General features: G+C 65.9%; 4 protein-coding genes across 9 annotated transcripts; 1 reads left to right on the plus strand and 3 right to left on the minus strand.

Annotated features, from left to right (window-relative positions):
- Positions 1-2,177: 2,177 nt before the first annotated feature.
- Positions 2,178-7,070, minus strand: PAFAH2 (platelet activating factor acetylhydrolase 2). 2 transcript variants are annotated; one of them, XM_076357686.1, is made up of 11 exons: positions 7,066-7,070; positions 5,893-5,998; positions 5,577-5,727; positions 5,323-5,377; positions 5,053-5,121; positions 4,761-4,875; positions 3,836-3,949; positions 3,374-3,465; positions 3,089-3,259; positions 2,820-2,968; positions 2,178-2,595 (listed from the first exon to the last, which is right to left on the minus strand). In XM_076357686.1, exons 2-11 carry the CDS (start codon positions 5,980-5,982, stop codon positions 2,501-2,503), a joined length of 1,101 nt encoding a protein of 366 aa, XP_076213801.1. In that variant the 5' UTR covers positions 5,983-5,998; positions 7,066-7,070; the 3' UTR covers positions 2,178-2,500. The 2 variants fall into 2 exon arrangements, with proteins under 2 accessions (XP_076213801.1, XP_076213800.1); XM_076357685.1 differs by having other exon boundaries at positions 5,281-5,377.
- A 2,455-nt stretch (positions 7,071-9,525) lies between these two features.
- Positions 9,526-17,503, plus strand: EXTL1 (exostosin like glycosyltransferase 1). Of its 3 annotated transcripts, none has more exons than XM_076357358.1 (12): positions 9,526-9,931; positions 10,138-11,421; positions 14,543-14,636; positions 14,720-14,827; positions 15,258-15,377; positions 15,459-15,591; positions 15,672-15,790; positions 16,170-16,265; positions 16,368-16,454; positions 16,673-16,833; positions 16,912-17,083; positions 17,171-17,503. In XM_076357358.1, the coding sequence occupies exons 2-12, from the start codon at positions 10,487-10,489 to the stop codon at positions 17,357-17,359; spliced, it is 2,214 nt and encodes a 737-aa protein (XP_076213473.1). In that variant the 5' UTR covers positions 9,526-9,931; positions 10,138-10,486; the 3' UTR covers positions 17,360-17,503. The 3 variants fall into 3 exon arrangements, with proteins under 3 accessions (XP_076213473.1, XP_076213474.1, XP_076213472.1); XM_076357359.1 differs by having other exon boundaries at positions 17,282-17,503; XM_076357357.1 differs by having other exon boundaries at positions 16,912-17,503.
- Positions 17,504-18,040: 537 nt separating this feature from the next.
- On the minus strand, positions 18,041-20,398 carry SLC30A2 (solute carrier family 30 member 2). Its single transcript, XM_076357239.1, has 8 exons — positions 20,318-20,398; positions 19,933-20,132; positions 19,611-19,757; positions 19,123-19,276; positions 18,879-19,035; positions 18,587-18,692; positions 18,360-18,494; positions 18,041-18,270 (listed from the first exon to the last, which is right to left on the minus strand). The coding sequence occupies exons 1-8, from the start codon at positions 20,365-20,367 to the stop codon at positions 18,125-18,127; spliced, it is 1,095 nt and encodes a 364-aa protein (XP_076213354.1). The 5' UTR covers positions 20,368-20,398; the 3' UTR covers positions 18,041-18,124.
- A 979-nt stretch (positions 20,399-21,377) lies between these two features.
- On the minus strand, positions 21,378-24,966 carry TRIM63 (tripartite motif containing 63). Of its 3 annotated transcripts, none has more exons than XM_076357284.1 (9): positions 24,774-24,966; positions 24,447-24,613; positions 23,140-23,305; positions 22,748-22,843; positions 22,361-22,594; positions 22,236-22,258; positions 21,940-22,064; positions 21,752-21,853; positions 21,378-21,640 (listed from the first exon to the last, which is right to left on the minus strand). In XM_076357284.1, exons 1-9 carry the CDS (start codon positions 24,930-24,932, stop codon positions 21,630-21,632), a joined length of 1,083 nt encoding a protein of 360 aa, XP_076213399.1. In that variant the 5' UTR covers positions 24,933-24,966; the 3' UTR covers positions 21,378-21,629. The 3 variants fall into 3 exon arrangements, with proteins under 3 accessions (XP_076213399.1, XP_076213400.1, XP_076213398.1); XM_076357285.1 differs by having other exon boundaries at positions 21,752-21,829; positions 23,140-23,308; XM_076357283.1 differs by having other exon boundaries at positions 23,140-23,308.
- Between the last annotated feature and the right edge of the window lie 1,034 nt (positions 24,967-26,000).

The raw sequence follows: 26,000 nt of genomic DNA on the forward strand, positions 1-26,000 counted from the left end.
CAGGCCCAGCAAAGCAATCCAAGCAAGCTGGGACGTGGGGAAAACACCTTCCTCGCGTGCTACGCCGGGGATTTGTGCCGCATCTTTCATGCACACTGCCTCCAGCCTCGAGGCTGGAGCACGTAATGAGGATCGGGAGGAAAGTGCTGCTTGCAAGGGGAGCCTGGTTGAAGAGATGGCTCCGGGCTGGATTTTAAAGTGGATGCAGTGAGTCAGTGAAGTAGAAAAGTGTTTGCAGAGCGCTCCCGCACCACCACTTCCCACAGAGAGCGGAGAGGGGACGATGGAGCGGAGGAAAGAGGGCGTTTGCCCTGCCCGAGTGACACCGGGGCTTTTCCAAACTCTCCTCTTTCTTCTAGCGGGGTTTTCCTCCAGAGGCGCAAAGACAATTGGGAACAGAAGGTGCAGAAATGGGTTCCGGAGTGGGGAGCAGCCCACGGGTGGGATGCGGGGCCAGGCAGAAGGACATACGCCTGCTTTCTCTCTCCCCCAGCCCCACGGGCACTGGGGATGGTAATAAGAAGCTTTCTGTGAACCGAAGGGTTAACGAATGTCAGAGCCACCCTCTGAGGTCAGTGGGTTTCTGCCACCCCCTTCCCGAAAGCCTTTACATAAGAGTCTTGCAGAATTTATAGCCTGCCTCAGCTGTGCCGTGCTGGAGCCACGACCAGGCTGCTCCCCTGGAACTGCCAGCGCAGATCCCTGGCCGTGCTAATTTGGGGAGGAAAATGGGATTTGATTTCTGCACCAGTCACTGTCTCTCACTGTTAAAACGGGACCTGATGGGCTCAGCCCCCCCTGGCTTGCCCACGCGATTCAGCGCATACATCGACCTTGAATGTCCCCCACCCACCCTCAGCATCTCAACAGAGCGGTCCTGAGGCTCCCTGGGTTGTCGCACCCCAGCCTGCTCCCAGGGCTAGAGATGGTGTTTTAGGTGTAAAACAATGAAAAAAAAAGTATCTGGAAGCCTCAAAAGCACCGTGGTCTTGCGGTTCTGTTCACATCAGTCCTTTGTGTCACTGGAGAGTGGAGGAGACGTTGAAAGATGTCCTGTCTGCTGCTGCACAGCGCTGCGCCTTCCCCCCGAGGCTATCCCGGAGCATCCTCAGCTCTAGGACTCGCCCTCGACTAAGAGGAGCCGGGGGCCACCAGCAAGGCGAGGACGCAGCCGTCACGGTGACACCAACAACTCGGGCACCGGAGGAGTGAGATGCTGCTTTTCCATTCCCCTTTCTTTCCCTGGGAGAAGGGCTTTGCTGGCGCCCGTGTCACCCGCTGTCACTGGGTGAGGAATAGCATGTGCCACCCAAACCCCCCTCTCCTCCAGCCTTGGCGCCCCAGGAAATCCTGCCTCCGCGCGGCACTGGGCGCTGTTGTCTGCAGCAGCTTCTCTCTGCGATGGCAGGAGGTGAAGCAAAGCCAGGGCTGCCGCTGCCGTTCCCCGCCACGTCCCCCAGCAGGAATGCCGCGCCGGCGGTGGCGGGGACAATGCAAAAGCAGATGGTGTGCCAGGAGCCCGGATGTTCCCAGCAGCTGCCGAGGCGGCGTGTCCAGGATTGCCTGCCGCCTCTCCCGCCGCAGTGCCAGCGAGGACCCTGGGGAGGGTCTCCGGCGGGCTAAATACGTGCAGCTCCACCGGCTTCAGCCCTTCCTTGGGATGGCCGAGGATCAGACCCCCCCTTAAAAAGTGCCCCTTGCTCTAACGTCTCTGGTGTTACCCAGGAATGTGCTGTAGGTACTTCCAAAGTACCTTATTCCCACCGCCAACATGTGCCTGCGCCGGCAGTCTGTTTGCAGCAGCGTTGCTCTTCATGGTGCAAAACCAGGCTGGACAGTTTTCCTGCCGTCCCCGGGGCTGATCTCAGTCCCCGTTTCACATCCCTGCGCTGCTGGGGTGCTCAGAGATACTTCCAGCCAGCCCCTTGTTTAAAACCGTCCTCTTTCTTTTTTCCCCCAGATTTTAGGCATGGAGTCAGGAATCTGGCCAGCTTTCCAGGACGACGATAAGATTTTCATTACCTTTCTGCTTGGAGCCCTGATGCTGCATCTCTTTGCGCTGGTTCTTTTGGCCGTGGTTGAACTACCCCCAACCCAGGATGAACGACCCCCCTGCCTGCTCCTGCCAGATGTGCCACAGCTGCAGCAGATCTAGCCAGGCCCAACGAGGGATCGATGCCCACCTACCCCCTGCGTGCAAGAAGGGTGTCACCTCGGGTCCAAGTGACAGCCAACTCAGTCTTTGTCCCCGGGGATTTTATTCCCTTAGCCCCACAGCCCTCACCGAAGGCAGCAGCCACAACAGGCAGCGCTTGAGCATGGAGGGCTCTCCTGGCACACTCGCTGAGCACCCTGGCCACCAGACGTCCTACGAGCACGGTCCCCAGGTCCTGGTGTCCCCGTGGGTCCTCCTGCCCTTGTTGGCTCCTGCGTGGCTCATTTTGGACAAGAAGCAGCTGCTTTCCTGGTACCTGGCTCCTGCCGGTGACCTTGGAGCAGGCTACAGGTTGGAGCGGCAGAATGGTGCTTCTGGAACAACCGAGTCTCCGATGCCTTCAAGAAGCTTGTCCCATTGATCGAACTCCTCTTCCAGGTCTGCACGGGGCAGAGATGGTGACAGGGTTACTACAGCGATTATCAGCCCGGCTCCAGGTGTAAAGGAGGAGCAGCCACCGGACCCCTTTGCTTTGTGCAACGGGATGGGAAGCACCAAACCCAAGTCCAGGGAGGCAGCGGCCACCCTGCAGCCCCCTGCAAGCCGGGGAGCTCTCGTGCCCTCCCGAGCCCCTGGCCAACGTGCCCTCCACCCCGTGCCGTACTGAGATGCCTTTGCAGGAAGGCCAGAGTCGCCCGGCTGGTGATGTCCAGACCCTTGTAGGGGTCGAGGGTCCCCCTCGCGCCGAAGATGCGGCTGACGAGCTTTCCGGTGAGAAAGGTGAAGTCGGTTTGGCTCTGGTGCACGGATCCCCTGGGACAGGGAAGGGATCTGCTTCAGTGGGAGTTGGGGAGAGGTCCTCCTGCTGGGACACAGCTCGTAGGTGCTCCCAGGAGGGTACCGGCAGGTGGGTGCCCCCAGCCCCTGACTCACAGGACGGTTATAATCTTCGTCTGGCTGTTTCTGGAGCTCAGCCTCTTCATTTTGGCAACGCTTTCTGGTGTCTGGAACTTCTCGGTGTTGATGAAGAGCACGGGCTTGGGCACCTCCGGGTACAGCGCGTTCTCCAGGGGGAACATCCAGGCATCGAGAGCCACTGCGCACCTGCAGCAGGACGGACGCCCGGCGCTGCCACCCACGCCACAGCTTCCCTTCCCACTGGGATGAGCCACGTGTCCCCGGAGCTTCCTGCGGCTCCTCGTCCCTGCTGTGGCTTACCTGAAGCCAGGCTCTTTCACCAAGGCCAGCACTGCTGTCACCCCGCCGAAGGAATGGCCCATGACGGCGACTTTGGTCAGATCAATGCTGTCCTGCAAAAAGGAGAAAGCTGAGTAGCCTGTGCCCAAACCTCGCTGCAGAAGGTGCCTAATTAGGGAAGAAAAAGCCAAGGGAAGAAGATCAGCAAAGCCCCACTGCTCTGCCCTCTGCAAGGGACACCGTGTCCTGTTTTCACTGCCGTTGCAATGGGACCCGGCTTCCCCGGCATGCATGGGGGAGAAAAAGAAGAGGGGCACCAAGAAGCCGAGACGTGGAAGGCTGTGGCTCTGCACAGACCCCGCTTGTCCCAGGAGGAAAAGTCTCACGCAACGAGGACTGATCCTGCCAGCAAAGGGCACCCAGACCCCCCCATCAGCCAAACGATCCCCCAGCTGGTCCTTCAGCACAGACAGACCCAGGTACCTTCAGGACGGAGAGATCAAAGTCCTGGTGAAGGACATTTGGGACAGATTTACCACTGCTGATGTCCTCGAAGAGCCGGAGCGCTCGCACGCATTCCTCCGCTCTCTGATGAACCTGGGAGTGAGAGTTGCCCCTTCCCCTGTTAACCCAGCTCCTCCACCCCGCGAGTTTGGGGCCAGATCCTCCCCCCCAACATCCCCCCGCGCTCGTCCCTTTAAAATCGCAGCGCTCAGATGCAACCTTTCCCTCTATTTATAATTTATTTCTCATTCACCCTCAACATTTATGCTCATGGGTTCATCTTTATAGGAAAACTGTTGCCCTTTGTGCAACGTGCCGTGAGGCAGCGCATACACAAAAATAAGAGGCTGGGAGGTGATTTAAGACTGCCAAAAGCACCTCCAACCACTACGTTTCCTAGAGAGCTTTTCTATGACAAATCTCGACTCGATGTTGTCCTTTTAAACGAGGCAGAAACAAGCAGGGGAGAACCTGGCTCAGCAGGAAACCTTCCTGCTCCCCAGAAAGCAGCTGTCCGGGGTAATCCCGGAGAGACAAAAATCAGAACGTGAACAAACCCAGCAGCCGGTCCGGAGCCTCGCCAGCCCGTGACGCTGGGCTGGGCAGAAAGCCCATTTCTCCCCCCGGGGTGCAGGTGACGTTAAGCATCTGGGGACATGGCAAAGCCCAGCCCGGCTCCTGCCAGGGTCAGCTGGAGCCGGACAGAGAAACCCCATGAAACAGAGATAAACAGGTCGAACAGATTTTTTTCAGCTTGCAAGGGGAAAGCTCAGCCCCAGCATCACGGCGGTACGGGTTTGGGAAGGGCAGGAAATTAAGACCCCAGGCATGGGGGGCCAGCTTGGCTTGCAGGAGGGATTTCACGCCTCTTGGGTTGCCCACCCTTAACCCCCCAGCCTGGTACCTGCTTGTTTCGGAAATAAAACTCCTTCTGCCCTTGGGGCACTCGTCGGTAGGGGATCCACTCCTCTCTCCCAGCCTCCACCGTGCAGAAATACGTCACGGCGGCAGAATGGTCCCTGCAGCGGCAGGAGGGCAGGCAGCCGCATCGCAGGGGGCACCAGCAGCTTCCCGGGGCACGGTGCCCTGCCAGCCCCATCCTGCTGGGCTGGCGGATGGGGAGCCACATGGGAAGCCCCAGCAGGATCGCTTGCCCCCTCACAGCTGCCAAATTCGGCAGGGACTGGGGCACCCACCTGTGCTCCAGCGCCGCCACCGCGAAGCCCCAGGATGCCAGCTCCGAGCAGACCGAGGAGTACAGGGTCCTGTCAGGGAGCCGGGGGAGAGCAGGGTCAGGGCTGCCCCGCCAACGCAAGGCAGGTCCGAGCGGGGCCACGGGGGGCCCAGGACAGCCGGGTCCCCATCCTGGCTCCAGCCCTGAGCAGGGGCTCAGCACCCCCGGCCCCGCTTGGGGACCGTCCTACCGAAAGGCTCCCAGGCCATGGGAGAAGATGATCAGTGGGTACCCGCTGCTGCAGGGCTTGAAAGGCCCGTTCCAGCTCACCGGCACTCTGCAGGAGCCTGCGGGGAAGAGAAACCCCCCAGGAAAAGGGGTGCTGCTGCTGCAGCGGGTTGCTGCTCGGCTCCATCCATCCCTGCCACCCAGCTCCCCTGAGCAGGGGGGACGGGCTTGGTGTCCTTGAACCCCGCTAAGGGAGCGGATGCCCAGGGGACGGGGGAGCACCCGGGATGGGGGACGGGGTGCTGGCCGCCCCCTTACCAATGGCGACGCTGAGCAGGGGCGCGCACCAGCGCCGGCTGCAGTGGGCAAAGTCGGCCAGCCCACCGCAGTACTCATAGCGCGGGATCCAGAGCGGCCGCTCGGCCCCTGCCTGGGGCAGGCAGGGGTAGAAGAGGCGGAGGAAGAGCCCCTGCAGGAGAGAGGGGAAGGGGGGACATGGTGGGGACAGCACAGAGCAGCGGTGGCCATGTCCTCGGCGAGCTCAGCCCTTGCAAATCCCGGCTGGCTGCAGCTACCCTGCTGTGCATGGAAGCCTGTCCCCGTCCCCATCCCTATCCCCGTCCCCGTCCCGTACCTGCCGCGTATGGCCCACCATGACATCCGCGCAGCCCACGTGGTGAGGACCCTTCCCCAGGGGCAGTGCCAGCGACTGCATCCCCCCCATGCTGCCGCGGCCAAGCCTAGGCAGAGGCACGGGGTCAGGGTCCGTCCCCCACCTGGGGGACCCCAACTCGGTCCCTCCTCCTTCCCCCACCCCTCTCCTGTTGCCCAGACACCGGGCATCCCTCCCAGCACCGTGCCAGCAAACACACCGGCAGCAAGAGGAGAAATGAGGCTCCCAATTCCCACCCCACCGAATTCCCACGGACGAAGACCCTCGGGGCTGCTCAGGGATGAAACCCCATGGTTTCTCTCCCACGCGCTGCCGGAGCGAGGCAGTGGGGCTGACAGCTGGTTGGTGACCGATGGGGCAGGTGGGGCTCAGCAGGACCTGCCCCACGGCTCCCCTGCTGCGGGGCAGCCGTCCCCGTCCCTGTCCCCCCCTGTGCCGGGGGATGCTGAGGGCTGGGGGGAGGCAGCACAGCCAGATGCTGCAGAGCTGGGGTGGCACAGGGGATGTGCGAGCAAGGGGTCAGCGCGGGGCTGACATGGCCGTCTGCCAGCCCTGAGCACCCACGGGACCCACCGAGGACACGGGGCGGGGGGGGACAGAGCCCTGCACCACCACCACCCCCCCAACCCCCCCTCAGTGCAGAACTACAGCTCCCAGCAGCCCCCGGGGCTGGGGAACCACAACTCCCAGGATGGCCCTGGCCTGGGACTACACCTCCCAGTATGCGCTGGGTCCCCGGACTACACCTCCCAGTATTCCCAGCTGGACTACAGATCCCAGTGCTTCCCAGTGCCCGTCTCCCAGAGCCCTCCCCTCAGCGCCCCCGGTTACCCCCGCAGCTCCCAGTACTCCCCCCAGCTCCCAGTGCCCCCCAGCTCCCCCCCCCAGCTCCCAGTGCCCCCCAGCTCCCCCCCCAGCTCCCAGTGCTCCCCAAGACCTCCCGGTGCCCCCCACCCCCAGCTCCCCCTGCGGCTCCCAGTGCCCCTCCAAAGCTCCCAGGGCTCCCCCAGCTCCCAGTTTCCCTCTGTGCCCCCCAGCACCCCCCCCCCACCCACCCAGTATCCCCCATTCCCCCCGTCCCCAGTCCCCCCCCCGCGCTCGCCGGTGCACCGGGTCACAGCTCCCAGCACGCACCAGTGCGCCCTGCGCGACAGCTCCCAGTGCCACCCGTGGCACGTGGACTACAGGTCCCAGTAGCCACCAGTACAGGACACGGCTCCCAGTGCCCCCAGCGCAACATGACAGCTCCCAGCGCCCCCAGTCCGGGGCACAACCCCAATCCCCCCCATCGCAGCCGCGGCCCCTCCGTGGGGGGGGGGGGGGCCTGTGGGGGACCGTACCCATGGGCAGCACCCTGACCCCGGGGCTGCCCTGTCCCTGTCTGCACCCCAGCCGGGTTCCTGCCCCCCGGGGTTGAGGACTGTCCCCATGTCCATCCCAAGAGCCCCAGAGGTGCCCCGGGGCTCCCGCTGCCTGTCCCCATGTTCCCTGTCCTTCGGTTAATCCGCTTTCTGCAGCTAAGGCGGCCCTGGGCCTGCGGTAATCCCCTCCGCGGCCGGGGATTAACTCCCCACAGGGCCAAACTGGCTGGGCCCGGCGAATAAATATCCAAAGATTTGGTAAAAAACGTCCCTACCAAGCTGCCACGCATGCAGCCCCACACCGGGGTCCCCAGCGTGGTCCCCTGGGTGCACAGGGAAACTGAGGCATGGGCTGGGCTCTGAATGGGGCCCTGGCGCTGTCACTCCGTGTGTGTCTCCTGGGTCCCACCTGGCTGCTGGGGCAGGGAGAGGGGACGCCAGCCCATACCCGCCAGCACAGCCACCCCGATGTGCACAGCTGGGGCTGGTGGCACCCGGCCCCGTGCCGAGCACCCGTCCTGCCCAGAAGCTCGTCCCCCTGCAAGGCTGAGGCCGGCCAGGTTGTTACACCCATGGATGGGATCCAGCACCCTGTCACATCCCGGCTTGCCCGGCAGGCGGGGCAGGGCAGAGGGCGGCTGGCATGGCCGGGGATGCCGGGGCAGGGTGGGAAAGGCAAGCCCTGACCTGCCCCTGCTACCCACGCCTGGCTCCCCGCGATGGGGATCAGCCCCCCCCAGCCCCCCCACACCGCCCCGGCAAAGCCGCCCCCCGGGAGAGGGTCCTGGCTGGAAATGATGGGGGCTGCTCAAGGCAGTGAGTCCGGCTGCTCGGGGCCATCCCGCTCTCACCTCTGATCAAGCCCTGCGGGACAGGGGTGTGGGGGTCCCACAGGTGAACTCCTGGGGTCCCGGTTATGTGGGTGCCGCTGGGGGAGCGCTGGGTGCTGGTTGGCTTTGCTGCTGTCCACGTCCCCCCCATGCTGGGCTCACACGGCGTTTACAGGGGCTTTCTTTAAAGGGATTAACTCGGCCCACGCTCCCGCTCCAGCGAGCCCGTCAAGAGTTTTCACAGCCGTGCGCTGTGGATGGGTGATTTGGAGGGGGTCAGGCCAGGCTGGGACCCCCATGTCTGCCCCGTGGGAGGGTGAACCCCGCAGTCCACCGCTGGCTTTGCGCCGTGGCCCTGGCTCCCGTCCGCGGCTGGGTTTGAAGCCGGGTTCGTCTTAGGCAAGAGCTGCAAAAAGGCGGGTCCCTCCCGCCCCGTGCTGGGAGCCCGGGGGTCGCTGGAGCCCCCGGGGGTCTCACTGGGGCCTGGGGGTGTCACTGGGACCCAGGGGTCACTGGAGCCCGGAGGTGACATCAGAGCCCGGGGGTGTCGCTGGTGGAGGTGGCCCCAGCTGTGTGTCTGTCCCTGCTCCCCATCGCTGCCCCATCGTGACCCCGTTGCTGCCCTATGACTGCCCCGTCCCTTTGGGGGTTCCCCGGGGGTCTCCAGGGCACGGAGGGGCTGGGGGGCTGAAGGCAGCCGCAGCCGAGGGCTGAGACCAGCGGGACGGGCCTCTCCTCTCGGGCCTCCCTGGCACCGGACGCCCCCGCGAGCAGGGACGCGAGTGGGGACACGGGGACGTGCGACGGCCCTCGCGTGGGGTCCCACAGAGAGCGGCCGGCGCAGGGACCCTGCGGAGCCCAGGCCCCCCCCCCCCGGGCACCCCCCCCCGCCGCGCGGGGAACCCCCGTCCCACGTGGGCGCTCTGCGGGCGGCAGGGCGCGGCCAATGGGAAGGCGCCGCAGGGGGGGGCCTCCGCGGGGTGCGCCCGCTGGCCGGCGCGGGCCACGCCCACGGGGGCGCGGACGGCCAATGGGAGGCGGGTGGGCGGGGCCAAGGGCGAATGTTGTGACGGTGGGACTAGGGCGCGGTGTAACAGATGCGGGCGGGGGGGGGTGATGGACCGGGGGGGGGTGATGGACCGGGGGGGGTGATGGACCGGGGGGGGGTGATGGACCACGGTGGGGTGATGGACCGGGGGGGGGTGATGGACCACGGGGACCGGCCGGGCAGCGGGGCCGGGCACTGACCGGGGAAAAGACGGGCAGGCAAGGGGACAGAGGGACGGGCAGCCCCGGGGGGGGACGGGGGACGGGGACAGACAGACGGACGGGGGACAGCCAGCCCCGGGGGGGGGGGGGACGGGGGGCAGGCGGCCTGACACGGGGGCAGGCGGACAGGCAGCCACGAGGGGTACGGGCAGCTGGAGTCTTGCACAGGCAGCCAGGGGGGACGCGGGGACAGACAGCCCAACGCAGGGACAGACGGACAAGGTGACAAGAGGGGGGGAGGACACCCCCAGCCCCCCCAGCCGGGCGCACCCCGCCGGGGGCACCCCCGGGGCAGGCGAGCGGAGGGGGAGACCCCCGCGACCGGGGCTGCGCGGAGCCTCCCGCAGCGGCAGCGGCTCCTCCGTGCGGCCGCGCACCGGGAGCGTTGCGCCGCGGGCGGGGAGAGCCCGGTAGGGCGGCACGGCGGCAGCTCCGCCGCCTTCCCCGGCCGGGGATGCAGCCCGGAGCCGCGGGGAGCCGTGTGTCGAGACTTCGGGGCACGGCGGCCCGAAACCCACCCAGGGCTGCGTGTCCCCAAAGGTAACGGGGGGGACCGGGCTTGGAGGCGGGGAAGGAGCAAGTTGGCGGGGGGGGGGGGGGGGGGGCGCTCCGGAGGGAGCGGGAGGTTTTATTCCTAGGAGGGGTCTGGGGAGGGGGGGTCCCGCCGCGAGGACGTGGGGAGCCGTTTGCGGTGACACGGTTGGCGGCGACAGGACGGCGACGGCGCGACCTCTCCCCGTCTCCAGGGATTTGAAGCTGGGCCAAGCGGCGATGGAAATGTCCTTGTCGCGGCACGGGGGCCCAGCAAAGTAAACGCTGCGCCGCAGGGAAGGGAGCAGGACGACGACGCACCGAGCTCTGCTCCCCAGCCGGAGAGAGGGACGGCCCCAAAAAGCCAGCCGCAGCCCTGGTCGGAGGGGGCAGCAAGAGGACTGTGGGGTTCATCCACGCTCCCACGGTCTGCAAGGGCCACGGGACAATACCTGGGGGCCGGGAGCCATCCCACCACCCGCTTGGGGTTCGGGACGTCGGCCTTTCGACTGGACTCCTGCGCCCATCTGAGCCCGATGAGGAGCCGGGGCTGCGCGTGAACCTATGCAGACCAGGAAGAAATACATTTTCCTGACTTTCCTTGCCTCTTGGCTCCTGCTTTTCTTCTTTGGAGGAGACCAGCTGCGCCGTTTCGGTTTCTTTTCCGAGAGGAAAGCCGAAGCTCGGAGGAACTGGCCCCGCTGGACTGATCGGTCCCTCCTCAAAAGCTTTGCAGACCCCGAGGAGCTCCAGAGCGATGGGGACCCCTCGCTGCCATCGCCCCGGGCACAGCGGGCGGCGCGGCTGAGCGTCTACAAGAACAGCAGATGCCGGATGGAAACCTGCTTCGACTTCTCCAGGTGCGAGAAGCGTGGCTTCAAAGTCTTCACCTACCCCCGGGAGAGGGACCAGCCCCTCTCGGAGAGTTACGGCAAAATCCTCGCCTCCATCAAGCGTTCTCGCTACTACACCCCGAACCCTGAGGAAGCCTGCCTCTTCATCCTCAGCATCGACACGCTGGACCGTGACCATCTCTCGGGTCAATACGTCCGTAATGTCGATGAGAAAATCCGCAGCTTCCCGCTCTGGAACGGCGGCCGTAACCACCTCATCTTCAACCTCTACTCGGGCACCTGGCCCAGTTACACCGAGGACCTGGGCTTCGACATCGGTCAGGCCATCCTGGCCAAAGCCAGCTTCTACACCAAGAGCTTCAGGCCCGGCTTCGACATCTCCATCCCTCTCTTCTCCAAGGACCACCCGCAGCGCGGCGGGGAGAGGGGGTGGTTGTATCAGGACTCGATCCCCCCGAAAAAGAAATACTTGTTGGTGTTCAAGGGGAAGCGGTACCTGACCGGCATCGGCTCCGGCACCAGGAACGCGCTGCACCACATCCACAACGGGAAGGACATCGTCTCGCTCACCACCTGCAAGCACGGCAAGGACTGGGAGAAGCACAAGGACGTGCGCTGTGACAAGGATAACGTCGACTACGAAAAGTGAGTCGGAGATGGGGTGGGAAAGGGGGTCTGGTGGGGGTGACACCCCACAAATGTTCCTGCCCCTCTGCGGGGTGCAGCCCTGCCTGTCTGTCGTGGCTGGACCTCCAGATGTGGGGAGAGAGGAAAGTTGTGGGCTCTCCCGAAATAGATGAGGGTTTCATTTCCATAGTGGGGAGCGAGGCGCTGGTTGTTCAGGGCTTTCCTGTTCTGTATTAAAGTTCGAGTAATCTGGCGAGAGCGGCTCTTATCTGCAATCACCGCGGCTGCCTCTAATACGATTTCCCTTTTTCCTAATGCTGATGAATGATGCTTTTCTTCTCCCCCCTCCTGCCCTCCCCTAACATAAACGTTTATCTTGGAGATGAGCCTGAAACATCCCCCCCTCACTGGCTCCGCTAAAAATCCCGCAAAATTGGCGGGTGGTTGGGCATCCCGGCGCGGGCGGCCCCGAGCTCACCCGGATGTGGTGGGGTGGGGGGTCCCCCTGCATCCCCCCCTCGCCGGCGCTGCAAATGGGGACGGTGGTGGCAGCGTGTGATGGACCCTGGTGGAAAAGTTGGAGGGACAAAGTTCTGAGAGTTTGGGGGGCCCCGTGCTCTGCGGAAGCATGCCGGCTCCTCGCCTTCCCGTCCTGCTGCTTGGGACCCGTCACCAGCTGCCTGCTCCAGGGCTGGTAAGCACAGACACCATCTCACCACCGATGGGCAGGTCCCCGTCCCGCTGCCTGGGGACATCCCGCAGCCACCCGGCCGGAGAGCAGATGGGGAGAGAGGCCACGTTGGGCATCATCCTCAAAGCGTCTTAGGAGGTGCCGGGAGGTAAAAGTGGAGCTGGGGTGCTGCGGGCACCAGGATTAGCCAGGGCTTCAGAGCGGCTCGGGCACCACGTGGCCCCGTCTGGTGGGTGCCACCAGCCCGGCAGGGTCAGCCCCTGCAGCAGAGCCTTTTTGGGGACGGGGAATCGCAGGATGGTGGGAGACACCGCGGGCTGGCGGGATGGGGGGGCCCAAGGTCAGCCCCGCGCTGTGCCGAGGGGCGGTGGGATGGGAAATCCCCTCCCGCTCGGCCCAGGTAATCCCCTAATGCTGTTTGCAAGTACAGGGAGATTTACGCCTCGCCCGGGATGGCTTTAGGTGGCAGATAGATGGGGAACACGTGGCGCAGGGCAGCGTGCTCATGTGTGACCCCAAGCCTCTGCCATTCTGCTTGTCCCCATGGGACACCCAGGCAAAAAGCCATTGGCATCTCCATCGCGCCGGGCCAGCTCTGCCCAACCTCACGTGGGACATTTATGCCTTCCTGCCCCGGGAGAAGATGTCCCCAGACCCAGAGTTGGGACAGTGGCAGAGTGACGATGGGGACAGGCCAGCAGGGAGGGGACACACCGCGGTTGGCAGTGAGACCCCAGCTGCCCCATTTGCCCAGTGCATTGGGGACGTCCCCATTTGCTCGGGGTGGCGGGTGCCGGCGCGGCGGAGGGCAGCACGGGGAGCAGAGGAAGGACTTGCTAGGGGCTCCATCACCCTCCTCACGCCTGGGGGGCTGCCTGAAACAAACCGGTTCTGTGCCCGGATAAAGGGCGGCTTGTAGCAGCGCCGCGGTCCGGCCCCGCTGTGGGCTGCCCCAGGTTTAAAGCAATCAAGGCGGGTCGGGAAAGGCTCTCTGGAGCCGACGGGTCCCCCGGTGGCACCGTGCCTGGCCGGAGCCACGGAGGGGCCGGGCGGAGGGAGCGTGGTGGGCGCCCGTCCCGGCTCCTAACAAAACAAGGAAGCCCTGACGGCATGATTACCCGGAAACCACAGCGCGTCAGGAGCAAAGTATTTCCATCGGGAGGTTTTGGCCCCGCAGCCCGGCCGGCGCCAGCCTCCCCGCGACGGCTGCCTGCAAGGGGAGGCTGCTTGCGGCTGCTCTGCCCCCCGGGACGCATCCTGCTGCCCGCCCAGCCCGGCAGTGGGAATGGCCCCGCAGAGGTGCTGGAGGTCATGGCCGGGCTGGGGTCCCCGAGGAGCGGGTGGCAGCGGGCCTGCCCCAAGGGCGAGCGCCGGCAGCGTCCGGCCCCAGGGATGTGGCCATCGCTGCTGTGGTTTCATGGCGGGGGTCTGGGCCCTGTTTGAGGCGCCTTCGCCCCTCCGGCAGGTCACTCGGCCAGGAGCTGGGGTGTTAATGGGGCAGGGTGCGCTCATGGGGTTTTCGGCATCCATTGGAGACGTTGGGGTGGTTCATCCAGAGGCGGGTTTTGATTGTAAAATTTTGTGCCTTGGGGCCGATTTCCCACATCCCGGGGCGCCGGGATGCTCCAGGTTGGCACCAGCCCCACATCCCCACTGCGGGGAGACCCTTCCCCCGGGGACCAGCACATTTCAAGCAGCCCTTTGACCTCGCGGCCCCCCCCCCGGGCTGGACCACGCGCGTCCCCCCTGGCCCATCCAGGACCCGGCTGCCCCATCTCTCCCTCCCCGCGGGCAGGAACAGACGGGGTCTGTCCCGACCTAATGTCAATATTGGATTTTCCGGCGCGGTCACAGGGACCCGGCAGCGGACGCGCCTCTCCCCACCGGCTGCACAGAAGGGGCTTTCATAGCCCCACTGCGCGAGCCCGGCCCGGAGGGGGCACACTGCCTGCACCCCTGTGGGCGGCCGGCCCTCTGCCCCTGGCCGAAACGCTGCCAGGGCAGGCACAGCCGGTCCTGCCCGGCAAGTCTGGGCACGGCGGCAGAGGAGTCGCCGCAGTTTCGGGCTCGGGGGTTCGGGCGCTGGCTTTGCATGGGGTTTCATTACAGGCAGGCGGAGGGAGCTGGGTAACACCATGGAAAGCCAAGCGCTGCCTGGGCACCAGAGTCCTATCCTGACCCCCTCTTCAAGCTGAATTTTGTTCCTGGCTCTGCCACAGGTTCCCTTTCTGACCATGCACACGTCCCTTCATCACCCAGGGCATCTCTGCTGCACCGGCCCCGTGGAGCCGGGGCTGTTCAGACCCAAAATCAGCCCAGATCAATCCTAACGCTTCCCTGGGCTGGCCCCGTGCCCCCCAGGAGGGATGCTCAGCCTTGCCGGGTGCCAGCGAGACGTCACGGGTTGGGGGTGCCCATGCCTGACCCCCACCCCATCTCCCACCCCAGGTTTGACTACCAGGAGCTGCTGCACAACTCCACCTTCTGCATCGTGCCCCGGGGCAGGCGCTTGGGCTCCTTCCGCTTCCTGGAGGCGCTGCAGGTACAGGGCGGGCGGGAGGGATGGGGAACCCCCACCCCAGGGTCTGGGGGCTCTGTCCCAGCCTGTGTGGGGTCCTGCTGCAGGCTGCCTGCATCCCGGTGCTGCTGAGCGACGGCTGGGAGCTGCCCTTCGCCGAGGCCATCGACTGGGGCAAAGCCGCTGTCGTGGGCAATGAGAGGCTGCTGCTGCAGGTACCGCGGCCGGATCCTGCCCCACGCCGGACACAAGGGACCCCCACGTAATGACGCCAGTGGTGGTGGAGCCCCTGGTCAAGCTTGGGGGTGAAACCTCCACAACCGAGCCCAGCAGCCCTCCAGCGGGTGGATGCAGGGGGGTCTCATCCAGCCCAGAGGGGGGGGTCCCGTCCCAACCGCAGCCCTGAGGCATCGTTCATCCTGGGGGGGGTCTTGAGCATCTCCACAAACCCAAAGCCCTTGGGGGGTCCTGGGCCAGATCCTGCTCCAGGGACAGGAGGTGGCAGAGCCGCAGCAGGGCGGTGGCACAGCATCCTTGGCCACGGGGTGTCCCTCGGGATGGCACGGAGGTCACAGAGGCAAGGCAACCCTGCCGGGGGGCTGGAGGAGGCCGAGGTGAGAAACCAGCTCCCCCCTGCCGCCACAGATCCCCTCCGCCATCCGCTGCATCCACCCCGAGCGCGTGCTGGCTTTCCAGCAGCAGACCCAGTTCCTCTGGGACGCGTACTTCTCCTCCGTCGACAAGATCGTGCACACCACGCTGGAGGTGAGCCCCCCCCCCCGAACCTCCCCCCAGCCCTTGGGGTCACAAGTGGGGTGCTGAGAGCATTTCTCCGGCCTCTGGCAGATCATCAAGGACCGGCTGCTCCCACATCGCTCTCGCTCCCGCTTCCTCTGGAACACGCTGCCCGGGGGGCTCCTGGCCCTGCCTGACTTCTCCACCCACCTCGGGGACTTTCCCTTCTACTACCTGCAGCATGGTAGGACCCCGCCTGCCACAGCTGAGCACGGCAAACTCAGTGCATGCCACAACACCTATCCTCTCTCCCCGCTTTTTCAGGCTCCGGCCCCTCCGAGAAGTTCACGGCTTTCATCCGGGCCGTCTCGCTGGCCTGTTCCCTCTCCCAGCCCATCCTCAGGCTCATCCAGGCCGTCTCCGGATCCCAGTACTGCGCCCAGGTGGGGGGAGCTGAGTCCCACGCTGCTCAGTGCAGCTCCTGGGGATGCAGCGGGAGGGACGGGGCAGGATCCCGTGGGCTGGGAAGGGCGAGGGTGGTGTTGGGGGTGAGAGGGGGTGGCTGATGGTGTCACACTTGGGTGGGCAGAGCTGTTTCCCCAGCCCGCTGGGGGGGAGGTGGGACCACCCCTGGGTTTATTGTGGTCCAAACCCCCGTGAGATGGTTTTGGGGTGAGCTGGGTTGGAGCAGGTCCCGCTGCGGTGCTGGGGGGGGTGGGGGGGGCTCAGCCCTGGCTGCCCTGCGAACACTGACGCACCAAAGCGCCCTGATGGGTCAGCCTGGCCAAACACCCCTGGACACGCTGGTCCTCCCCCCTGCAGATCCTGGTGCTCTGGAGCTGCGAGAAGCCGCCGCCGCCAAGTGGGAAATGGCCCCAGACCTCTGTGCCTCTGACCATCATCCAGGGCAGGAGGAAGGTGAGAGGAGCTGGGACACGGGCAGGGAGCTGGGATGCGGGCAGGGAGCTGGGGCATCCACCCCATGGCACATCCCAACCTGATTTTCCACCCCCCCTGTAGCTCAGCGACCGCTTCTTCCCCTACACGGCCATCCAGACGGACGCCGTGCTGAGCCTGGACGAGCACACCAGCCTCTCGACCAGCGAGGTGAGGCCATAGGAGCTGCGGTCCCCGGCGCCGTGGAGCCAGGGGACGAGCCAGGAAGGATGCTCAGTGGTCACTGCAGGGCTGGCAGGGAGCGGTGCCCACTGTCCCCATGTTCCCACGCCCAGGGCACACCTCCGGGGGAAGGCAGGGGCGGCGGTGAGCCCCCCCTCCCCGTAGGTTCCTGCAGCCGGGTGACACTGTCCCCCATCCCGTGCCAGGTGGACTTTGCCTTTGTGGTGTGGCGCAGCTTCCCCGAGCGCATCGTGGGCTTCCCCACGCGGAGCCACTTCTGGGACGCCGAGCAGAGGCGCTGGGGCTACACCTCCAAGTGGACCAACGAGCTCTCCATCGTCCTCACCGCCGCCGCCTTCTACCACAGGTACCCAGCTGGGGAGGGGCCGGCGGGACGGGGGGGGGCTCGGCCGCATCCTGCCCCCCCGCCTCGCTCCCTCCCCAGGTATTATCACAGCCTCTTCACGGAGTACCTGCCGGCGGGGCTGCGGGAGCTGGTGGACGGCCTGGCCGCCTGCGAGGACATCCTGATGAACGTCCTCGTGGCCGCCGTCACCAAGCTGCCGCCCATCAAGGTCACCCAGTGGAAGCAGCACAAGGAGACTGTGCCCCAGCAGGTAGGGTGCAGGGAGGGGGATGCGGGGGACCCCCTCCCCCCGGCCGGGGAGCGGAGCCCCTCACCCCTGTGCTCCCTTCCTGCCAAGGTGAAAGGCACGGCGGGGGCGGCCGGCGGCAGCCGGCGTTTCACCCAGCGGCAGGACTGCCTCAACCAGTTGGCGGACTGGTTCGGCTACATGCCCCTCGTGTCCTCCCAGCTGCGCCTCGACCCCGTCCTCTTCAAGGACCAGGTCTCCGTCCTGCGCAAGAAATACCCACGCTTGGAGAAACCCTGAGGGCTGCTGGGGATCGGGGTCGGGGCCGGCCCCGGGTGCCCCGTTCCTGGTGCACGGAGCCCTCCTGGAGCAGGCGGTCGCTGCTGACGGGGATTTTACTCGTTATTGGGTTTTACCAGTACAATAAAGGTGGGTGGAGAGGCAGAGTCCGGCCGGTGGCTGTAGGATGCGGGGGAGCAGGCTGTGCCCGGCGGGGAGCACCAGGAGCACCAGCGGTTTGGTGCACCGGTGCTTCTGCCATCGGCGGCCGCCCGTGCACCCTGGGAATAACCCGTGCAGCACCTGGCCGCGCACGCAGCCCCCCCCCCCCCGGCCCCCAGCCCCACGGGGAGGGCGAGTCCTTTGGCTTCCCGAGGGCAAACAGAGGAGCGATAAGAGGCGAGAGCAGGGCAACTGTGTCCGCCCTCCCCCCTGGGCTGGGATGGGTCCCCCCGCAGCCCCCAGGCACCCCAGCACCCCATTGCCTCGCAGCGCTTCCTGAAGAAAGGAAAAGGGTTGTTTCAGCTGCCTTTCCCCCCAGCTGAATAGAAATAGGGAAAATTAAGGCTGCTGGCCTCCTACAGCTGCTCTCCTCCGGCTGCTGCAGCCGTGGGTCCGTCCTTGCTGCCTTCGCTCCTAGCAGACACCCGAGATAACGCCCCGGCACCACCAGCCCAAACATCCCCCCCCTGCACGCACCCAGCCCTTTGCTCCACTTTATTTTCCACGAATGAAAATTCCCCCCAGGGACACGAGAGGGCTGCCGGGGGGGGGGGGGGGGGGGCCTCAGTCACGGGGGGGCTGGCACTCCCGGCAGTCCCGCATCTCCTCCGAGTAGCTCTCCACCTGGATGGTGGTGGTGTGGAAGCGGAAGGTGCCCTGCAGCCGGGAGCTGGCCTCCTCCAGCACCTCCTGCGCGCTGGCACCCGCGTCTGCAAGGAGCAAGGGAGGGGATGTCGGGGTGTGGATGAACCCCAAATCCCTCCCCGCCTCCATCGCTTCCCCAGGGAGCGACACTCACTGATGGCGATGTGCACCGAGAGCAGTGGCTGCGCCGCCGTCAGCGCCCAGATGTGGAGACTGTGCACGGCCTCCACCCCCCCCACCGCCAGCAGCGTCTCCCGCACGGCGTTGAAGTCCATCCCTTTGGGGGTGCCTGGGGAGGGAGAGCCGCAGGCGCTGGAGGGACGGGGGCCGCCGCACCCATGGGTGGCCCCATGGCCCGGACCCCCCCTGGTGGGTCCCTACCCTCCATGAGGACGAGGAGGACGTCGCGGAGGATGGTCAGCGTTGTCCCCAGCACCAGCGCGGAGAAGAGGAAGGTGCAGATGGGATCCACGTACTTGTACTCGGGCTGGGGGGGGTGGGAGAGGGTGGGGCCCTGCCGGCGCAGTCACCCCACCCCAAATCCCCATCGGCACCAGCAGGGAGGGGACACTGTCCCCTCTGTCTCGCCCCTGTGCCTGGCCAGGGCTGGCTGTAGCCACTGTCCCTGTGTCCCTGTACCCAGCATCCCCTCTGTCCCCGTGACCACCCAGACCTTAAAGAAGATGATGTAGGATGCAATGAGGACGCCAACGCTCTGCAGCAGGTCCCCCACGACGTGGACGAAGGCAGCGCGGACACTGGCATTGGGCTGCTCGCCGGCCGCTCCATGGCTGTGCCCGTGCCCCGTCTGGTGCAGGGCCACCCCCATCCTGCGGGCAGGGCAGCGGTGACGTCCCTGGGGCCACCAGGCATGGGGTGGGGGACACCCAGGGAGGGTGAGACCCGGCCGTACGTACACGACGTTGACGGCCACGGCGCAGGCGGAGGTGATGAGCATGACGCCACCCTCAATGTCATAGTCAGCCGAGAGCAGGCGCTGGGCCGCCAGGTAGACCAGGACGCCTGTCACCACCCAGATAGAAAGCACGGAGAGCAGGGCTCCCAGGATCTCTGTGGAGAGGACCCCACCGCCCCGTGTTGCCGCTTCACCCCGTGGAGCCGCCGCACCGAGCCCGAGCACCCTCCCAGCCCCCCTGGCAGCACTGGGGCTCAGCGTGGGCACCCGGCACCCATCCCCGGGGTTGCTCCCTGCACGGAGACGGCGGTGCCTGTGCCCTGCCCTGCCCGCGCACGTGGTGCTGGGGCTTTGCCAGGACTCCCCATGCCCCCCAGGGCTCTCCGAGGCACCCGGTCCCCGTGGGGAGGGCACTCTGGGATGCTCCGAGTGCTCCCTGGGGTCTCCGGGAGCTGGATGGCAGCCCTGGGGGTGGTGCCGCCCCGTTACCTGCCCGGTGCCAGCCGAAGTTCATGGTTTTGGTGGGGGGGCGTGAGGACACCCAGAGCGCAAAGAGGCTGATCATGATGCTGGCAAAGTCCGTCAGGAGGTGGGCTGCATCCGTCAGGATGGCCAGGCTGTGTGCCAGGTACCCGCCTGTGGAGAGGGGGCAGCGGGGACATCGGGGTGGCATCGGGGGGGGGGGGGGGGGCAGGTTCCCACCCCGAGCCGGGCACGGACCAGGTCACCCTGTGCTGCAGTGGGGGCCCCACTGGGCGCTTCGACCCCGCTGTGGGGACCACCCCGGCCAGGCCCTGCGCCCACCACTCACCCACGGCTTCCCCCACCATGAAGACGAGGCAGATGCCGGCGGCCAGGTAGAGCTTCCTGCGCGCCTGCTGCTGCTGGCCGGGGTGGCCGGTGGCCCCCGGCACGTGGCAATGCCGGCTGCGCCGTGCCCCCAGCTCCAGGGCGGGCGCCTGTCCCTGCACCGAGTTGTGCCCGTTCTTTTGCATGACCCCCAGGTAGGACCTGCCGGGGAGAGGCGTAGTCGGGGGCCGGAGCAGGGGGCCTGGGAGAATTTTGGGGAGCAGGTTGGACCCTGAACGCTCCCCCCTAGCCCCTTCCCCAGCCAGATGCCTCCAGGGGACCCCACCTGGGAGCCCCACAGGGAAGAGGGGACACCACATCCCCAGCCCCCCCGGGCACCCCCCTACCCGCCTGCGCCCTCGCTCAGCAGGTGCTGTTTCTCCTCGCCGGCTGCCATCCTCCTCCGGGGCGGGGGGCCGGGGCAGGTGACCCCGGTACGTGGCCGGCGCTGGTGGCAGCCGGTGGCCGCGGCCCGTGTGAAGTGCCGGGGACTCGTGTGCAAAGCCTGGTCGGGAGAGGGAGGGCCAGGCCGGCTGCAAAGCACCCATGGCCGCCTGCCCCGGGGTGGGCCTGCTCACCCAGCACCCGGGGGGCTGCTGATGGAGGGGGGGGGGATTGCTCTGGGACCCCTCATGGGCACCCCCCCAGGAACCATGCACCAGGGCATGGATGCAGCCCCTGAGACAGGAGGAGGATGGAGCATCCCCCTGCCCCCCCTAAAGGCAGCCGGTGACCCCCCCTCCCCGCTCCAGGGAGCCCTCGGGCCCCCCCAGTATAGATCCAGCCGTGGAGCAGCCACGTGACAGATAAGCCTGGGACCAGACACACACCCCCCAGCAGTGACTCCTGCCCACTGCCCTGGGGGAGCAGCGCTAATTGCCCTGGGGCTAATTGCAATTGTGGCACAGCCCAGAGCACCGCTGCGGGCGCTGCCTCAGTTTCCCCTTGGCCAGGCGCCAAGCCGGGCTTATGTTTTTGCAGGAGAAAAGCATTTGTGGTATATTTTTGCATTCATGGTGTATTTTTGCAGTCGTGTGAGCTCAGCCGGCAGCTCGATGCCGAGGCCGTCTCCATTTCGGGGACTGGCACAGCCCGGAGCATCCTCACCCCCCCTGTTACATCCCCAAGCCTGGGTGAGCACTGGCCCCGAGCACCCCATCGCCAGGAGATAAATCCTGCTGGGTGCCAACCTGTTATATCCCCGGGCAGGCGGCCAGGCGCGGGATGCCAGCGCTGCTGGAGGTGCTAACGAGACTGAAAATTAAGTGTTGGAGCGGGAGGTGTCCCTCTGCCACGCCGGGCGCTGGCAGGGACATCGGTGGTGGCACCAGCCCAGCAAACCCATACGCATCCCCAGTGCCCATCGCGGGACTGGCAAGCCAAGAAAGAGAGGCAAGGAAAAAAAAAAACCACCCAAAACACCAGTTTTCTTTACAAAATACACAAAATTCAAATCCGTGACAATTATATACAAAACAAGGAAGATACAAAACGTGCGGAATTGTCCTGTTTGCACCCGTATAGAAAAGTGTCCCGTGCTGGAGCAGGCGCCGGCTCACGAGGCCGCTGGCCCCCGCGGTGCGTCCCCCCTGTCCCGAGTCCCGTCGCCGGACATCCTGCGCCCGCGGCGTTTCTCCTGCGCCGGCAACGCTGCTGCGGCTACTGGGGAGCTGCCAGGAGGAGAGGAGAGGGGGATCAAGGGGGGGTCCAAGCCCCCGAAGCTCCCCCACGGGTGCTTGAGGGTGCCGGGGAGGTGTGCTTGGCCATGCCGCCCCTCTTACCCGTCACTGTCCTCTCGGGCGCCACGTCCTCCTCCACCTCTTCTTCCTCCCCATCGAAGTACTCCTCATCTTCCTCGGCTGCAAACAGGCAACCGAATATCACTGCGGGGCCACCGGGAAACACAGCGGGTGCCACCAGGTCGGTGGGAGTTGGTAAAGGGGGGTCGGGGGGTCAGGGGTTGAATTACCGGGGTTGAAGTCCAAGGCGCAGACCGCCTCGGTGAGGTGGTCCAGGCTCACCGAGAAGGCGTCCATGCTCTCGTAGCCATGCTCGATCTTCTCCAGCTTGCCGCCCTTGGAGGCCTCCACGATCCTGGGCAGGGAGAGCACGGCCGTGTTCCCCCCTGTCCCCCTGCCAGGCTGGGGGACCGCCGGGTGCCGGGGCATCCCCACGCTCACCACCTGGGTGCCCCATGGCCGAATCCTGCCCGGCTGCGGGACAGGGACTGAGGATGGCCGAATTTTCCCCAATTTGGGCACTTACGTTTTAATGAGCTGCTTGGCGTTCTGTGGGGAGCAAGAGGAGAGGTGAGTGGAGCCGTGCGACAGCCGCCGGGATGTCCCCGAGCCGGTGGGACCCCATGCCGGGGGGGGGGGGGGTCGTCTCACCATGAGGAAGGCGGCTCCCCCGGTCTCCTCCATCGCCTGGATGGCCGTCTCCACCAGCCGGCTTGACTTCTCCAGCTGCTCCTTGTACTGGCAGATGAGACCGTGGACGAAGCCCGTCTTGCCATCCTGCTCGCGGGTGATGCGCTGCAGCAGCTCCGACTTCTTCTCCTCCAGCAGCGCTGCCAAGGCGTCGAAACGAGCACACAGCTCCCGCTTGGCTGCCTCGCTGTTCTCCTGTGGGGACGAGAAGCAAGGGATGCCACGCGTGTGGCCCTCAGCACCAGCAGCATCCCGGGGCCTTCCCTGCTCCGTGGGTTCCAGCTCCGCCCCCCCCCGGCCGAGGTTTTACCCCCGGGTTTCAGAGGGCTCCTCTTCCCCCTTCCTCACCTCAGTGCTCCGGCATGAGTCCTCCAGCTGGGAGATGATCGTCTGGATCCGGTCGTTCCCCGCCACCAGCATGGAGATGCAGTTGTTCAGCTCAGTCTGGGCAGGGGGCGGACGGACAGAAACCGCTTGAACCCCAGCGGGGACGGGGACATCTCCCATCCTGACATGGGGATGGGCTGGGCATTGCCCGGCCACAGCTCTGCTCCCCCCATGTCGTCCCCCCCCCGAGCCGCAGCCGCTCTAAATATAGGCTGTCTCCTGGGCGAAGTCACCCGGGGGCTATTAATACCCCATGAGCGGGTCCCAGTACTATTTGTGGCCGTCCCAGCTCAGCACATCGCCCCGGGACTGGCCATGGTCCCCCCGGCCCCCCCGGCCCCCCCACACAGCACCTTCTGGCCCTGGAAGACAGTTTGCAGGGGGGCGACCTCGCAGTCCTTGTGGGCGCCAAAGACTTTGCACATGGAGCAGGTGGGGACCTCGCAGGTGACGCAGTAGATGTTGATCCGCTCGTCCTCGTGCTCCTTGCACATGGGGTGCTCCCCCTTCTTCAGCGGCCTGCTGGAGGGAGCGGCACGGCCGCAGTGATGTCCCCATCAGGGTGACGTCCCCATCAAGGTGACATCCCCATTGCGGTGACATCCCTGCCGCGATGATATCCCCGTTGCAGCATCATCCCCCCTGCGGTGACATCCCCCCTGATGCTGCAACACCCACCCCACAATCAGGTCCCCAGGCAAGAGGCCGGGTCCTGGCGTAACCCCACTCTTGCTCCTTCGGGAGCCACAAACCTCTACGCCTCCATAAGCTCCGAGCCCAGTAAGCCCCAGTTTAAACCAGTGCGGTGCTGGGCACGGCAGCAATCGGCACCGGCGGGTGGGGGGGCCCTGGGGCTGCACTCCAGGGACGCTGCACAAGCGCCTAATTTTAGCCTTGGGCTGCCGGGATTTACTGTTGTCACCCAACGCGTGACCAGGGTGGGGGTGTCCAGAAACCCCTGGGGGGTCCCAGCTGGGGGCTGCAGCCGAATCGTCCCCTCTGCAGCGAGGGGGGACATGGGGACAAGCCGACCCACCGAAGCAAACCTGGTGCTGGCCCCCCCCCGCCCCCCCCCCCCAAGGCTGCAGACACCTGCCACATGCCATCGTCCCCGTCCCCATGGCTCTCAAACAATATTTACAGCGGTTTGGGGAATTTGGCCAGGGCCACCGCCCCCCCCCCCCAGCTGCACGCTTTTCCCTAGTGGGCTCCCCCCCCCCCCAAACTGTTCTTCTGCCCCTTATCAGCCAGCAGTGCCCGCTGTCACAAGCAGAGCCTGGATTTGTCCCCCACACCTCTTATCTTCCACCGAACGCTCCAGCTGCAGAGCGCGGGGGGGGGGCAGGATCTGCCCTGCTGCCACCACCCCCCCCAGGGACCTACCATGCCCCTGAGCTGCCCACAGACCCAAACTGCTCTGGACAGGGGTGGGGATTTGAGTCGGGGGAGGAAGATTTGGGTCGGCGGAGGAAGATTTGGGTCAGGGGAGCAAGATTTGGATTGGGGACCATCGAGCCAGCAGAAAAGCCCCCCCAGTTTCTCGCCCAGCTGCAATCTCCTGCAGTCTCAGTGATGGTGCTGGGGCTCAGAAGGTGGGCATCCCCGCGTCCCCGCGTCCCCATGTCCCCGCCGGGGCAAGGCACAAGCCGCCCGTGCCCACCTGGAGCACTCCTGCTTGTAGATGTCGATGATGTTCTCCACCAGCAGGTTCCTCTGCAGCCCGTAGACGCCATGACGGTCCAGCAGCACCTCGTGGCGACACGACGGGCACCGGAACCGGCCCCCTGAAATCACGCTGCCCCGGCTCTGCCAGTACGGGTTGGCGGCCTGGGAGGGGGAGATGCACATCGGGGTGTCCATGAGCATCCCCACAGCACCACAAGCATCCCTGCAGCGCTGAGAGCGTTCCCACAGCACCACAAGCATCCCGGTGACCACCAGCCCGGGCAGGGGGGGGGGCGGAATGGGCACAGGGACCCCCTCTCACCTGGAAGACGTCGTTGGCACACTTGCGGCAGAGATTGTGCTGGCAGGGCAGGATCACCACCGGCTTGCTGAACATCTCCAGGCAGATGGGGCAGATGAGCTGCTTCTCCAGGCTCTCCATGGGGCTGCCATCCTGCAGGATGCCGGCTTGGAAATCCATCGGCACGATGGCGTGCTCCTCTCACCCGCTCTCGGCTGCCGGCGGCACCCCTCGTCCTGCTATTTATAAGTCGCTCCCCGGTCACGAGGAGCCAAATCCCTACGCGGGGTCGGGTGTCCGGGAAAGCAGCACCTGTCACACGGGACTGAGCCATCGGGATGCTGCTGGCGGCGGTAAACAAGCTGGGGACAAGCTGTCCAGGAGGCCCTGCCTGCCCGTGCTGCGGCTACCGGCACGCCGAAACCGGAGCTGGGGGGGTAAACAAGGCCAGGCTTTGCCCTGAGGCCAAGTGGCCGCACACCCCGGGGGGCAGCGTGGCCGGATCCTGGGGCTGGACCCCACAACGACATAGGGGTGGGGACATGGAGGGGCAAAAACCAGCCCCGCGGTCATTCAGACATTGTGATGGTGCCAGGAATGGGGCAGAGCCGCGGCCAGCAGCAGCGGGGGGTGGCTCATAAGGAGCATCTCCCTTTGCACCCCCAAAACGCGGCCACTGATGGGGCGCAAACACGCGCCTCGCCAGTGGGTCCCCAGGCTGTGCTTGGAGGGGAGAGGCAGCACCAGGGAGACGCAGTCCCCATGCCCAGTACGTGCACCAGGGTCCCCCCTTCCCTCCCCAGGAAGGGGTTAGGGGGCTCTTTTGTAACCCCAGATGCAGGGGCAGCCGCAGGGAGGGCTGCAAGAGCTGCTCCTCGTGCTGGCGCGCACGGCCATGACCCAACCTGCCCCTCCGTTCGGTTGCAAAACCTGACCCAGAAACTGCTGGGGGGGGACGGGAGGGGGGGAAGCGGCCGCGCACAGCCCCTCGGGACCCGCACCCGCCGGGGAAAACAGCCCTGGCACACGGTGCCCGGCTGGCGCAGCGATAAACAGGGTGTCGTGCCAAATGCCAGCGCCCGTCCACAGGGAGACCTGTAAATATTGGCAGCTGCACGAAGAGAGAGGGGTAATTATAGTGCCGTCGCCTATGGGTCACGCTGGCGGGGGGACAGGGTGGGGTGGGATGGTGGCTGCTGCTGCGCCCACAGCGACTGCGGGCAGGAGAGGATGAGTGCTGGGGTGCAG

This window comes from Aptenodytes patagonicus, chromosome 21 (assembly GCF_965638725.1).
Source record: "Aptenodytes patagonicus chromosome 21, bAptPat1.pri.cur, whole genome shotgun sequence".
Classification (NCBI taxonomy): Eukaryota; Metazoa; Chordata; class Aves; order Sphenisciformes; family Spheniscidae; genus Aptenodytes; species Aptenodytes patagonicus.

Excerpts from the sequence above, each read along its gene's own strand:
- PAFAH2 (XM_076357685.1), bottom strand. The coding sequence starts at position 5,982 with ATGGGGGGGATGCAGTCGCTGGCACTGCCCCTGGGGAAGGGTCCTCAC. Across the intron at positions 4,876-5,052 it reads GTGGCGGCGCTGGAGCACAG|GGACCATTCTGCCGCCGTGA; the intron begins GTGGGTGCCCCA and ends CTGCCGCTGCAG. Across the intron at positions 2,596-2,819 it reads CTTCCTGCAAAGGCATCTCA|ACCTGGAAGAGGAGTTCGAT; the intron begins GTACGGCACGGG and ends TGCCCCGTGCAG.
- EXTL1 (XM_076357357.1), top strand. The coding sequence starts at position 10,487 with ATGCAGACCAGGAAGAAATACATTTTCCTGACTTTCCTTGCCTCTTGG. Across the intron at positions 16,266-16,367 it reads TCATCCAGGGCAGGAGGAAG|CTCAGCGACCGCTTCTTCCC; the intron begins GTGAGAGGAGCT and ends CCCCCCCTGTAG. Across the intron at positions 16,834-16,911 it reads GCCGCCGCCTTCTACCACAG|GTATTATCACAGCCTCTTCA; the intron begins GTACCCAGCTGG and ends CTCCCTCCCCAG.
- SLC30A2 (XM_076357239.1), bottom strand. The coding sequence starts at position 20,367 with ATGGCAGCCGGCGAGGAGAAACAGCACCTGCTGAGCGAGGGCGCAGGC. Across the intron at positions 19,277-19,610 it reads CTTCGGCTGGCACCGGGCAG|AGATCCTGGGAGCCCTGCTC; the intron begins GTAACGGGGCGG and ends TCCTCTCCACAG. Across the intron at positions 19,036-19,122 it reads GCCGTGGCCGTCAACGTCGT|GATGGGGGTGGCCCTGCACC; the intron begins GTACGTACGGCC and ends CCCTGCCCGCAG.
- TRIM63 (XM_076357283.1), bottom strand. The coding sequence starts at position 24,932 with ATGGATTTCCAAGCCGGCATCCTGCAGGATGGCAGCCCCATGGAGAGC. Across the intron at positions 22,595-22,747 it reads ACTCATGCCGGAGCACTGAG|GAGAACAGCGAGGCAGCCAA; the intron begins GTGAGGAAGGGG and ends TCGTCCCCACAG. Across the intron at positions 22,259-22,360 it reads GGGGAGCCGCCTTCCTCATG|AACGCCAAGCAGCTCATTAA; the intron begins GTGAGACGACCC and ends TGCTCCCCACAG.